At 40.9% G+C, this 15224-nt stretch overlaps 1 protein-coding gene across 2 annotated transcripts in view; it reads left to right on the top strand.

The window, feature by feature from the left end:
• The first annotated feature begins 509 nt into the window (after positions 1–509).
• LOC106582276 (alkylglycerol monooxygenase) overlaps positions 510–15224 on the top strand; it is a 43077-nt gene continuing 28362 nt past the window's right edge. Inside the window, exons 1-4 of one of the 2 annotated variants that reach the window (XM_082962698.1) lie at positions 510–667; positions 5170–5300; positions 5622–5773; positions 14755–14858. In XM_082962698.1, the coding sequence (XP_082818824.1) occupies positions 5185–5300; positions 5622–5773; positions 14755–14858 (372 nt within the window). In that variant the 5' untranslated portion in view covers positions 510–667; positions 5170–5184. Of the gene's footprint in view, positions 668–1701; positions 2008–5169; positions 5301–5621; positions 5774–14754; positions 14859–15224 lie in introns of those variants that run through there. The other variant, XM_014165187.3, reaches the window with a different exon arrangement.

Below are 15224 nucleotides of genomic sequence, written 5' to 3'. Positions count from 1 at the left end.
TCAGAATTGTCCGGATTGTTATGAACATTCCATGCTGTGTGTCTTGCATTGAAAAAGCGGCGAGTTCATGCTTTTGATTTGCACTGTTGAACACTTGCCTCAATTGGTTTCTACTGTATGTCATAGAAATTGCGATGTAATCAAATTATTATCAAGTGTGCAGGAGAATCAAATTTGCTCAGCTAATATACAGTATACTCTGAACTTAATTATCTGTAATTTTCTTACCTTCGCTCTAGCAATCATTTCTAATACACACTATACCACTCACACAGTAATAAACATTTCTGATGTTTCTTAGTGGTCATTTTCTTCTGCCTCACTGGTATTTGTTTAACAAAACTGACTGAATATTGCACGAACAGAGGTTCTACTGAAATGCTTCTCTGATCGAATTCACGTTGGGTTGAATAACTTCACGATGCCTCCCATCCACAGGAATCCAGAGTAATGTAGGACTATGCTGTGAACTGAGATGACATGAATTAAACATTAGCCAACGTGTAGAGAGCTGTTGATGGCGTGCATGCCTAATTCACCTTTTCGTCAAGGCAGAGTCGGGACTCAGGACTTCTGCCAAAGCCCCACAGGAGAACCTGCGAAAGGATCATATTCTATTACAAAATCACCGAATAATTTCAAGACTTGATCTCCTTTTCACCACAATGTGAGTGTGCATTCTAATTTGGAGCTAGAAAAATATTTTGGAGACTGTGAACTTTTTAGTGCAAGATAGTAATAAAGTGTAGTTTTACAAAAAGCTAATTGTGTGGTAAACATGATGAAACAGTATGAATAAATTATAATCACACTGTACCTATTAAAGGCCCAGTGCAGTCAAAATTCAGTTTTACTTTGTTTTGTATCATATTGTACAACAGCTGATGAAACTAACACTGTAAAAGTGTGAAGAAATTTGATCAGTGTTATTTCCTGATAGTGGCTGGTTGAAAATAATATCTACACAGACTTTCTAATCAGCAGGTTTACATGAGCAGGAGTTCAGGTTTGCCTGGTGACATCACCAATAGACCAATAGCAAAGAGCATCCCAAACCTTTCCCAATAACAGCTATTTTCAGTTTTCCCCTCCCCACTTAGACCACTCCCAGACAGTTCTAGCCAAATACTACTTTTTTAAACTAAAATGCAACTTAATTGTTACCCAGAAATGATTTGATATTTTGATTAAAAAAACGGCTGCATTGGACCTTTAAATTAAATGCGCAATCACCCATGCCATCTTTTTTTTCCAATTAGGATTTCTAAAACTGATAACTGCTCCCAGTTTGTACACCAAATGTCACCCATCTCTCCATGATCTTCTTTATGCGCAGTTCATTATTTAATGCTCTCTGCCTTCTTTTCATGTCAGGTTATGCCACATTCTCCTTTTCGAAAATGCCTCTCCTCTCCAGCAAGAAAAAAGTGTACATATTTTAACATCAATTAATAGGCTAATTACATTTCATGTGAACTAATAGGGCTTCACTATTCGATACCTAACAATTATCCATGACCTGCAAATCAATGGAACGTAAGAGTAAAGCCAGACTTCAGACAGAATGGTCTGACAATGTCATAGCTGGTTTGAAAGACCACCAGACTTATTTGTTGTTATCTTTCCATTTATGGAATTGATACTATGGTAAGATGAAATGGCAGCTGGAGGCATTGTCAGTCCTGAGACAAAACAACCAACCCGCACCTGACCTATGATCCACTTACTGTATCCCTCCTCTGGAGAGTGCACTTAAACGACACAGTTATCTCACAGTTCAAATGACGTTTGATGACAGTGCGAGTATCACCCGATAGTTAAAATTCCCCAAACAATCGGTACAGCATCACCTTGCGTAGAGGGATTGACGGATTGAAGGCGCATACAATGGCGCAATTCATGGATGTACTCTCATTGACCAAGGGAATTCGGTCCATGTTTTACATGGTCACACCGAACGAATCATCATTTGAAAATGTGGAGGATGTCCCGCCATATGTTCATCAGGTGAGTTCCTTGTTGAAAACGCTGGAGCGCTTTGATATGTTTTGTGGGTTTTTGTTGATAATCGATATTGTGCCGCTCATGCTATGAGTAACACACTTGAAATGTCTAAACATAGCGAAATAAAGTCATACATCTTCACAAAGATGGTCACAAACAACTCGCAAACCCTGTAGGAACTGTTAGGGAACTGGTGCTGTAGAGTGACAAAGTCGCTACACTGGTTTCTGCAGTAGCCTAGTTAAGACAGTAATCTCTTGATTTCATAGAGCTATTGCATAACATTGTATAAACGATACAAACACTTTAGAAGTTGAGTTGCTGTTATTGTTTATATCATATATGGACTTGAGTTTTGGCTGTATGGTTCATATTTTCACATGATATGATATTAGTACATTTTTTTTCAAATTCTCAAATTCTTCGTTTTAGACAAACAATATGTATTTGCTCATGAGTGTGGGGAGGTGTGCCCTTTTCAGTCCAATGGGGGAATGTCTGTTAATCATTGTTGTATTTTAGGACCACTTTTGGCTCAAAGAGCACCCAGTGCAAAATAACAGAACACACCAATATTTTTTATTGTGACATCTGGATGATAAAGGTTTAACAAAATCCTAAAATCAGCACGGTTGTTATTTGAGGGATAAGCTCACATTTTAACAGGCTTCTATAAAGCCATATGAATAGAGAAAAAAACAATTACCCAAACAGTCTCTTAATCCTGCTCCAAACAAACTGTAATGAAAGAACCTCATTTACTACAGTATTGTTACAGAGTTTTATGTAATGTTTGTATGGGTGTGTCACCCTTGTTTCGGTGCTGGTTGTTGTTTGTGATGTAATCATCACTCTGTTTTGGTTGACTGTATGTACAGGTGTAGGATCTTAATTTGATCACCATGTTGCAGGAGAACTTTCATGCAATGCAGGAAATGTAAAACTGGCAGTGTATATGAGGCTTAAAAAGGCTTCTGAAGTTTGTAATTTCCACTTTGAAATCTCATTCTTGATTTTCCCTTACGAAAAATGTATCAAACCCCACAAAAATGGCCATTAATTATAATCCACATTTCCTGTTTCTGCAGGAACTAGCTCACCTGTAACAGTCTTGCTTCCATCCCGTTCCTTGTCCCAATCTGGGCTCAAACTCGGGACACTCTGATCACATTAACAAATGTCACCCACAAAGCATTATTACTTGTCCCTCTACAAAAGCCGCTGGTCTGTTGAACCCCAGTATAGCGTGATTATCATCATAGCACAGTATGTAAATAAGTTTATAACTAAAAATACTGCATAAACATTGCTTGTCCGATTTAGTTCCTGCCATAGTTGAATTGGTTATCCAGTTGCAACAAGATACATTCTACCTGTTACTTTAGGACAAAGTGGACATACTCTCATAAGAGAGTGTACAGGGTTTGTGTCTTCCCCCTTACAAACTCATGGCTAACTTCACTCATCTACAACCTGATAAAAATGGCCCAATTTGGGATAATACCAACATCTGTTCCACAAATGTCACTTGCCTTGCAAGATCTAAGACCAAAAACAGAGATTTATATACAACTCTCTTGACAATTTTCACAAGCCTAAAGTATGTTACAGCCTTCATAAGACTTGTTTTCATTTGTCCTGTTGTTTGGAGGAAAATGCCACACAGAGTAAACACAGTGATTGTGAAGGTCAAACACACACGTTAAGAAGGATTTTTTGAAAGTCCAAACAGACACGTTAAGAAGGATTTTTTTAAAGTCCAAACAGACACATTAAGAAGGATTTTTTTAAAAGTCCAAACACACACGTTAAGAAGGATTTTTTTTAAGTCCAAACACACACGTTAAGAAGGATTTTTTGAAAGTCCAAAACAACCCATTCCCTCGGCATCCGCTTTTTCACATGGCATGAGAACCTGAATTCCTTCCCAAATAAAGTGGAAGCTGTCAAGAACACAGCCCTGATGAGGTAAAACAATACTCTAGACATGAGAAAAAGAGGGAATGTTCAAGCCAGAATCCAAAATGATAATCTCTCTCTCACTCAGTGGGTTTGGAGAGAGAGAGTGCTTACGCTCTGATCCCATCAGTCCTCTGCCAGATGTTGGAGTGTAGCGTGTGATCGCCGGTCCCTCGTGGTCCTCCAGCTCGCCCCAACACACACACACACACACACACACACACACACACACACACACACACACACACACACACACACACACACACACACACACACATACACATACACATACACATACACATACACACACACACACACACACACACACACACACACACACACACACACACACACTGTTCCACCTCCAGGTTTACACCTCGCGATCCACATTCCACACACACTCCCTGGGTGCAGTCATGTGACCAGATGAAGGTTTAGGTGACCAGGTCAGGTCAATCACAGGAGTGACATGGTCATTTACTAAGACTAGCCAACAGGTCCAACACACTGTTCAAGTCACAATTATGACGGAAACCATTTTTGGTAACCTCTAGTAACTTCCTAGTAAGTACCTCTCATTCTGTTCTTGCATACGCCACGCCTACATAATACCTAATGTAGAAGATTCTGTATGTAGCATACTTATATAATGGAATAGAATAGAATAACTTTATTCAAAAATGGCCCTAATCGGAGGACAAAATATTAACTTGTGTTTATACAGCTTTTTTTGTTTGTTTTCTGTTTTGTTACATGAACACACAATATACATATTAAAAACATGGTCCACTTGTTTACGTTACTTATTATATATAGATGGATGATATTCAGACACATCAGGTATACATGTTTTCAGTCTGAACTGTCATGTGATGTAACGGGACCTATCGAAATGAAAGGTTCCTCCAAATATTATTTGTATGGGTTGTACAAGTGTTTTCTTCTCCACTGGAAGCTGAAATAAATCCTCAGAGAGAGATGATATGTGACTATCCCTGTGTAGCTTCACCATAGAGCCATCAGGGAAACATCATGCATCACAAGACATGAAAGCCCTTTTTACCACATGTCCTCTTGTTCATTTTCCAAGTCAAACATGTGAGGTTACTGTAAGCGTTCAAGGAAACACAAGACGTAAAAGAGGTGCAGTTTTCATTGTGCGTGGACTGTTGATTCGAGTTTGTTCTCCTTTGCTTGTGACTACAGGCCACCCCGTTCTTTATGGGCTTGATGGTTGTAGAGCTGGTGGTGAGCCTGCTGAAGGATGGAACCCCATTGGCCTGCGTCAGTGACATCGTCACCTCAGTGTCAGCTGGTATCATTTCCAGAATGCCCACGTGAGTAAACTAGAACTTTCTGGTATGTTTCTAGAATTCCTATGGGGAAGCTTAAGCCTTGTGCTAAACTAAAAATAATGATCAATGGAGACTCTCCATAGAAGTAGCTTTTTAGTCCAGGACTAGGCTTCATTTGTGTCCAGGAAACTGGCCCATTGAGTTCTATAGAAAGGTAATTACAGCAGTGCATCTCTTATGATAATGTATGGCTGTATATGTACTATTTATTTTTGTATACTGTAAGATCTTCTAACTTTGCACCTGAAATGTATTGTGGAGAATCTGTGTGCTTATGTAAATACATTTGTCCTTTTTTCCCAGGCTATTTGCAAGAGGTTTTGAAATAACCACTTACATCTACGTGTGGGACAACTTGCGTCTACTGGAGCTACCCTGGGACTCTGCCTGGGCATGGTGGCTGGCTTTCCTAGCGGTGGACTTCAGCTACTACTGGGTCCATCGCTTTGCTCACGGTATGGCCATCAGTCTGGGTTAACTCCTGACCTGGGTCAAATGCATACAGTATGTCAAATACTTGAGGTGCACTTGATTTAGCTTGCCAGGTACAATGGAACCAATGAGAAGCAAGGGTCGACACTTTACTTGAAGAGGGTTATACGTAAGACATTCACAACAGTCATAACAGTCCTACATTCGTTATGACTGTTTTCACGAGAGGTGTTATGAATGCCTTATGTACACCCCCTTCAATTACAGTGTTACCGAAACAAGCTGGTCAAACTAAATGAAACGCACGTATTTAAAAGTATTGGGAAGTAGTTGTACTTGTATTTTTGGGTAAATATTGTATGGTATGGAAGGTTTGATCAAATATTAAATCTGATATTGATGCATATGTCTTATAATGAAATAGCAAATAGTCTTGCATGTATTTCAATTCTACATGTCCATGAGGCTTGAATTATTCGTAACAAAATGTTTTGTCTTTACTGATTTCTCCATGGATGCAGCGTGAGCTATATCCGGTGGTGAATGATTCTAGAATGCACACATCTTTTTTTTCTTTTTGAGAGGAAGCAATTATTTGTGAGTTACATCCAGATGTTTTTGAACTGACCAGATGTGAGAGGCTGCGATCTCTTGAGACCTGTTGTCTTACCTGGCGCGTCATAGGGAGAAAGCTGTAAGTAGTGATGGCTCAATAGCAGCACGGTTCTGGCGCTGCGCCAAAGAAGTCCTCTAATTCTTCTCCCCATGTAGGGCTGTCTGTAATATCCTGGGATCTCAGCCCTTATCACTTCAACTGCAGTTTGTACTGGACAATGATAATCTTAGCACCCAGAACAAAATCTCACATGTCCCACTGGACACAGATGTCAAATCAACGTCTATTCCACAGTGGTTGAATGTCATTTCAGCGAAATGACATGGAAACAACGTTGATTCAACCAGTGTGTGCCCGGTGTTGAATGACAATGCAGAAATAACGTTTTTTTTTCTTCTGACACACAACTTGCTTGGCAGCAGCAACATTGTGTTTGTGTGCTAAATTGTAGCTCAGAGGCACATCAAAGCCTGCTCCAGATCTTTCCCTAATCCAATATGTCTGGCTTAAAGTCCAGACTGTCCCTGTGTTGACATTTGAGTCATGGGTCAATATAAACTGTGTTTTTGAAGGTGGGTATGACACCTACCAACTGTATTGTATGATCGAAAATGACCCCTGCCAGTGCCAGCTTGTCTGATTGAGTGGTCTGCCTGTCTAGAAAACATGTAAACAAACCTCCCACGGAGGTTTATTACCCTCAACGGAAGGTCGTTAACCTTAGCTAAGCCGGTTTTTATTGTGGCATATGAAGGTAGATGACACTCTTCTCAGGCTAAGTGGATTGTAGCGATAGGTTACATAAATATCAGCCGCAATTCTGCCTATTTTACCTTATTTGTATAGTCACCATGGCGATTGATCTCAATAGCATTTCACTAGTCCTGATTTAGAATTTGTACAGTATATTGTAATGAAGTGCTTGTGTATGTCATTCTCTCATTCTCTCCATTGTTTAAAACAATTATTCAAACATTATTATATAGCTCTGGTTTATTTGGTCAGATTTTATTTTTGAAGTGTGGTATGATATTTATGTCTCGAAACTTTCCACTTACTTTCATTTCCTCCACTCCAGCTTTGACTTGCTTGTATGGAACTTAGTGGGGTCACAGTTAATTCTCTGGTGCCTGGCCACTGCACTCGGTCAGGATAGAAGGACAGAAGCTTTTCCCCTTAGCTACCAGAGGGAGCTACCTCCCTCACCGCAGAACAGGCCAGACCCAGTCTTCATTCACTCTTCATTCTGGCCCGGTGAGGTCATCTTGGTTAACCATTTGTTGACCTCCTGGCCTATTCCAGGGTATAGTTTGACCAATGCAAAGTTCTCATTTCCGTATTGGTTGTTGTCTGTGTAAGTGAATGTCTACAGTATATAAGGCAGTAGACATGTACCTGAATTTAGTTGTAATAATCATTAAGAGACAAGGATAATTTAGCTCTTGTAATTACACAAGTATGAAAGCTAACAATGTGTATCTACATTTAATTTCATGACTTTCCTCTATTTTATAATGTTCTGGTATGACACATCAAACAGTTTAAATAGTAAATGTCTACATCAATTGAGCATGTGAAAATGTATCTGCCATTCTATTCTGTCAAAACATACGTCCTATAAATCTCAATACTGTGATAAAAGTGAAATTACAATAGAAAACTGTGAAGAGGGCAGAGTGAAATCCTCCATTGTGAAATGTGAATCCTAATTAGAAGAAATGTAAAATACGAATGTGGATTTGAACAGTTTTATGGCCATTTCATAGTTTCCCCTCATGTCACTTGAAAGGACAGTCTCATTATAATTGAATGGAAAGAGCTTTGAAAGTAAAAAGTCGGCCTCTCTTCGCTGATGCCGTCTTTATTGAGAAGACATTACTTGCCCTTGCTCTGGGCAGCCAGTTAGCTCTTGGGGATAGGGACCAGAGAACAAAATGGCCATAGTCTCCAGGCATTTAAGGTTAGAGGCCCTCTTAAAACTGTCTGTAGGCATTCTTTATGACAGAGTTAATACAGAGTAAAGTGAATGGCAAAGTAAAGCACAATTAACATGTAATATATTTTATTCAATCCCCTAGTCAATGCTTGGTTAAGGTTCAACGAGAGGCACTGTCACAGGGGAGCTACACTGGGGCGTCGCGAAAACAGTTGGTTTTTAGCTGTTAAAACGCATACAGTAGTTTTTGCCGGCGTGAGCAGAGAGCAAGCCACTTTCTCAACTGTTCTCGGGCATTGAATAATCCACATATATAACCTTAGAACCATTCATAGTACTCCCAGTCCTAATCTCACCACTATCTCCTCACTGTGCTCTGACTTTCTGTTAGGTAGTTCTGCATTTTTTACCCTGTGTCATTTTCCAGTCACCACCTCTGTTTTCTATGCTGGCATGTATCTCTGCCAGTAGTCCTACCAGTGCAATCTGTTATTACTCTAACCTTGTTCCAACAGCAAGGCCTCTCTCCTCATCAGTAGACTGGCAGACCATTGAAAATATATTATTTACGGATGCTTGCATCGTTTGTATGCTAACTCACTTGTAGAAATATCTTCTAAGGTAAGCTGCGTAGGGAATCATGTACTGTACCATGTTTTGTTTTTCATTTGACCTCTTCCAAAGTGATGACATTTGCTTATTATTGATTGTCTTTCACAGTCTTCTTTCCACCCGAGTAATTATACAGTCCAGAGACAGTTATGTTCAGAAAGCAATATGCTTTTTGGTGGTACAGAGTTGAAATGGGAAGTTATTTTGGCAGGATGCGGCTGACTTGTTGACAGTCCTGTTGATTCTGTTTATTCTCCTCTAACCTACAGATATAGGATCTTAATTTGATCACTCTTTTGTTGCTGACAATTTTCTGAGATTTGTGTGATTTACATAAATTCACTGAAAACCCATACCAACACATGGTTATTTTAACAGTATTGCACTTCTCATATAGCCTAATTTTGGCCAGCTATTAGCCTAACTACCCATCAAGCAACATTGTGGACTAAACATTCAAATCCTGGTGCTGTGGGATTATTTTGCTGTGACAATATAGGTCAAATTAAAATCCTACATCTGTATAAATCACACTAATACCTAGTATCATCCCAGAACACATCTATATCCAGCCAGCTTTCCTAAACCACAGATCAGAACCACAGGTCTCCCTCACATTGGTTCTACGTGAGATCATGGATGTAGAGGAGTTTCACCACACCAGCTTTCGTCTGTATACTTCACCAGCTTAATTCATATCAAAATATGTCCCCATCGGGAGATCTGTTTGCTCTGTTCTCATACAGTTGTAGCTACAGTAGTATTAACACATACTCATGTTACTGTACAGGGACAGTTGGTACAGTACTCCAAGTATACTGTAAAAAAATGGACTGTGTCAACTCCGGATTAGCATGAAGACTAACTTCTTGTAATCCATGAAGGTATTTGGTTCATTTTAGCACCCTGATTGAAGGTGGCACTGGATACACACAACTGGATACACAGCTCAAAAGCAGTTTAATTCCTATTTACCTGTCACATTAGTCGCCATTATAGTTTTCAGTTGACAGGGGGGATAATATATGGGGGTATATTTCTGCCAATATTACTGTAAATATAAAAAATCTTCCCCCACAATAGTTCTTTCTCATAAAAAAAAAGCCATGACTCATAGTCTACGCTGTACTGATGACAGCCTTCACCTGAGATAATGTTTTCAGGTGGGTTGCAACTGGGTGCCTGTGTTTCACTCTCTATAGCCTCCTGTTCTGTGTGTGTGCCTGGCCTGGCCGTCCTCTCTCTCTACAGTACCATAGCCTAGCCCTACAGACAGCAGCAGTTGTCAAGACAAACAGATCTGGTCATCGCTGCGCTGCACCGGGGCTGGGGTTGCTGGGGCTGTGGCGTCCCTGAGGAGGCTTGGCTGATCTGAATGTTATTGTTTTAAAATGAGCTCCTTTTGGCCGTGCGGCGGGGCGGGTGTTAACCTACTGGTGGCCAGGGCTTCATAACTATTCTCTGTGACTGGAAGCTCCTGGCCCGGTGCAGGTTGGAGGGTTGGAGTGTGTACAAAAGAACCAAACCCGGTCGCTCAGGATGTGGGGGCGCTCACCGTGCTACAAGAGACCCGGGCTGCTAGCACCTCTGGGACCCAGGGATAATATCAACAATGGCTAGCAGGCCACGAAGCTCAGCTCACTGTCTGAGAGAGTGTGTGTGTGTGGGGGGGGAGGGGGGGGGGGGGTATTTGTCTGTACAGTATGTGTGCTTAGAGGGGCTAGACTGGGCTAAGTAAGGAAAAACAGTCTTCCTGATGAGCTAAGTTAAGCACTCTGTGGCCCAGGGGTCTTCTGCCCTCATGTTTAGTCATTTGCAACTGTCACTTTTGTTTTTGTAGGACAGACAAGTGTCCCTAATGATGTTGACAGGAAAGGTGAATCATGGTTTACATTCTCATTTTAGTAATTTAGCAGACACTCTTATCCAGAGCAACTTACAGTAGTGAGTGCATACATTTCATGCATTTTTTTTGTTTTTTTGTACTGGCCTCTCGTGGGAATCAAACCCACAACCCTGGCGTTGCACACACCATGCTCTACCAACTGAGCCACAGGGAAGTTTCGATACTTGTTTCGATAGGTTTAGTGGGATACCTATCAAAACAGAGCTTGGACACATTGGTGATCAGGTGTAAATAATGTACTGTATTACCTATACATGAAACATTTTCATTAATATGTCGTTTCTGTAACAAGATTAGTTTGGATTTAGATGAATAGACTTATGTTGCAGTGGCACTAAGACATGAATTACAGGTTATGAATCGTATGTGCTTGACATAGAGTCACTCACAAGTCACTGTTGATTGGGAGAAAATGAAGTAAGAATTCCTCAGAATCCAGAATTCTCTTTAAGTGGGCCTGACTTAGTGTGTGTGTGTGTGTGTGTGTGTGTGTGTGTGTGTGTGTGTGTGTGTGTGTGTGGGCGTGAGACTGGGGATTGAGGACAGCATGAAGTATTGCAGTGACAGGGGGGAGCTAGTCGTCTGTCCCAGGGTAGGGGTTATTGTGTTATAGTTGGCACTTCATGTAAGGACCTCCAATCCAAACACTGAAGGCCCTTTACAGGCCATTACGAACGTGATTGACAGGGCACCCAACCACTCGGAGGACTGCCGATCAAAGACAAAACGTTATGCCAAGGTCTGGTCACGGAGGGTGGCAATTCAAGCAGTCGATTATTGTTGCTTTAAAATAGTCTGTGTTCTATTGATTTGGGACTATAGGCTATAACAGATGTCCCACTATAGCTGTTGGTGACCTTATTATCTTTCTGTAGGTTGATAAATTAAAGGGGAAAAAAAGAACAAATATATGTTTTATTGTCACCTACTGGATAGGTGCAGTGAAATGGGTTGTTTTACAGGGTCAGCCATAGTAGTACAGCGCCCCTGGAGAAAATTAGAGTTCAGTGCCTTGCTCAAGGGCACAGACAGATTTTTCCCCTTGTCGGCTCAGGTATTCGAACCAGCGACCTTTCGTTTACTGGCCCAACGCAATTATTAATACATGACTTAGTAATCACCTGTTGTTGCATCTTTCCAGAATTACACAACGTTTAAATGGGACTTTGGATTGTAGTACTCTGTGTTTATGACATATCTTACATAAGCACAGTCCTTGGAACTGTAGTTACAGGTTAAATATGGTCTTGTTTGATCAAAGTCCAACTCGCTCTCACCTAGAGCTGGGCAATATGGACTAAAATCCAAATTGCGATAAATTGCCTGAACAATAAATAGAATGATACGTTTATAACAATGTGCACTGCATTTTTTTTATTTTTTATTGTCCTTTAAACTGCCACTAGTTTGATGGTTGTAGACATCAATTGTCCCAGTAACAATCACCAATAGCAAACTTATTTCATTTCACATTTCTCTAGCCTAGGCTACTTATCGTTATGAACGATATCAGCAAAACGCCTGCGAATAAGTGGTTGGTATTGTCGGTGTCAATCATTTTTGGGTTTATCGTCCAAACTCTACTCTCACCTCAGTCCACACACCTGTGTGACCTGAAGTCATATGATGCACATTGCAGCACATTAGTAGCGCGTGTTTCTAAGAGGTGTAATGTTAACCCACTACCATTCAAACCAAACCTACAGAGATTCTTCCCTGAGAAATACAGACCTGACCATATTATTATTACTTCCATTGACTGTCTCTGTTCCGTTTTGCATATTAGCGCGTCATTATTTACTCATCACTGATATTAAAAAAAATCTGCAAAGCCCAACTTGAGACCTGTGGATGTGATTCTGCGTTTCTGCTCTTGGTGGGAAAGGTTCTCTGTGGCATTCGTTCTCATCATTAAAGGAGTTCCCTCCTGAATAAGGCCTGCCAAACTATGCAATGTCCCGCTGAGTCGCAGGATGAGGACATGGCTTGCAACGAAGCCTAGCAGTTCATACTTCCTACTAGTGACACCCAGCATTAATCTTAGCCCGCTCCGGCGCCTCAAACCAAAAAAAGGGGACTAGCAAAAAACCAACCAATGGATTATAACTTCTTCTGTGTGTTTAACAGTTGATCTAGTTCCTCCATGGGCTCTGACAGGAAGGAGTGTAAAAGCACACGTAAACGACTGGAGTTATTACACATGTCGATTACTCTTTTTCTCTCTTTCTCATTCCTCTTACCCTCCTGTTCGGTTTATGGTGGAACTACAGATTGAAGTCTGTTCCGGAGAGTAGGGAAATTAAGTTTGAAATCCAACCCAGTAATATCATTGAACTTTTCAACCAAAATTGTACTCTCACTGTAGTTTGCACCATCTGTCCTCTCACACTAGCTGATAGCTTGTTGACGTTACAGAGGTGTCGAGTACTGGCAGGTGTTTTTTTTCTTCTAAGAGGTGAGAGGGTTCTCCCTGTCTCCTGGGCTTTAGGAGTTCCTCATAGACAAGGCTTTGCTGATTTTGATGGTTAGGCCGCAGCTTCTCGGACGTTTAATTTGAGGCGTTCGAGGACCGATCATGGCATTCTTTTCACAGACACCTACTGTACACACCTTCACACACACTTTCTACACGGTGTGTTTGTTCAGGTGGCGTCGGGTTTTATGGCTCTCTGTTTCGATAGAATTCACACATTTATGGCTCTCTGTTTCGATAGAATTCACACGTTTATTTAACACTGATAGAGCCATACAGTACCTTCAAGATGTCTCTTTAGAATGAACTCTCGAAATAGAACGAATGGAGAGCTAGCCCAGTGAGTATCCGCTCATCGTACGCATGACTATATTTAGCAGGCAAAAATGTGCCTCCCTACATTTTCAAAACCCAGCTTTGTTGTCAACTTTAATTAGAGTTGAATTAGTTGTTTGTGTTGTCATTTATCGTGTAATCATAGCACAATTGCACATCAGGGCTACCACATGGGATTTTAATGGGCATTGAGTAACTTTCACTGCTTTTAATGAAAAGTACACGTTACTATAGATAGCCTATATGGGGGCTTTGTGGTCCAGACTTAGCAAAGGTTCCTCTACTCCCATGTAGATGAAGCCAAAGCGTTTGAGGGGTGCCACTGCCAAAGAGCACAGAGAAATGGGTGGTCCGGAAACAGCTCGGAGATCCAGTGAAACTTAACAAGCGTGTTGCTTTGGATGTTAAAATGAAGTGTAATAGTAATATTAATGTAGCAAGTATCACAACACAGCAGAGGAATGTAAACTGCAGCACAGGGACATGGCTGGATGGCCAACAGCTGTAGACTAATGCTTTTATATCCTAGTTGTCATAATATCGTAATGTCCTCCTATGGTTTGCTAGATTCTTGTTTTGCTATATTTTCTAAAGACTGGCAATGAGCGTTGTAAGTTGTTTTAAAAATGAGGGTTGCTGATACCTTTTTATTCAATTCAATTATGCAATTCCATTCATGAATTCAATTTCTTCATTTTTTGATTCAATAAATTCGAAGAGTGCAAGCGATGACATGCATGTGCAGTAGCTGTGCAAAACGCACAGGCTTTGAAGTGGCAAAATGCAACTTTTTGGGCGATTTCTACATTGTGCACCTTTAAACCTGTACAGTATTGGAAGTAATGTACTGTTTGCGCTTTGCAATTGCTCCTCATGGTCATTAACAAACTAAAAGCAGGTCACTTTGTAACAGTATGAGATTAAGAGATTGAATTGTTAGACAGTGTTACAGTATGTGATGCCCTGTCTATCTGTTGCCAACTCTGTGTGTGTGTGTGTGTGTGTGTGTGTGTGTGTGTGTGTGTGTGTGTGTGTGTGTGTGTGTGTGTGTGTGTGTGTGGTGTGTGTGTGTGTGTGTGTGTGTGTGTGTGTGTGTGTGTGTGTGTGTGTGTGGTCCCACAACAGAGTTTAACCTCATGTGGGCTGCCCACCAGGTCCACCACAGCTCAGAGTACTACAACCTTTCCACAGCCCTCAGACAATCCCTCACACAGCAGTTCTCATCATGGGTAAGAGCCCTACTCAATCACTGGAACATCTATGCTATTTTATTCTATTGTATTGTGAAAAACATACTTTTGTGTGATGCTGGAGATGGCAAAAGTTGATAAAGGAAATCAGGTTTTATTGTCACACACCGGATAGATTCAGTGAAATGTGTTGTTTTACAGGGTAAGCCATAGGGCAAATTAGGGTTAAGTGCCTTGCTCAAGGATACATCGACTGATTTTTCACCTTGACGGCTCAGGTATTCAAACCAGCGACCTTTTGGTTACTGGTCCAGCGCTCTAAACGCTGGGCTACCTGCCGCATTAGAAATGCAGATAAGTCCAACATTTGCTCCTTCACCACAATGTATGCTGTGTTATGCACGA

This window comes from Salmo salar, chromosome 02, assembly GCF_965601325.2.
Source record: "Salmo salar chromosome 02, fSalSal1, whole genome shotgun sequence".
In the NCBI taxonomy this organism is placed as follows: domain Eukaryota; kingdom Metazoa; phylum Chordata; class Actinopteri; order Salmoniformes; family Salmonidae; genus Salmo; species Salmo salar.
The sequence above is the reverse complement of the archived record's forward strand: the minus strand, read 5'-3'. Positions and strand labels throughout refer to the sequence as shown.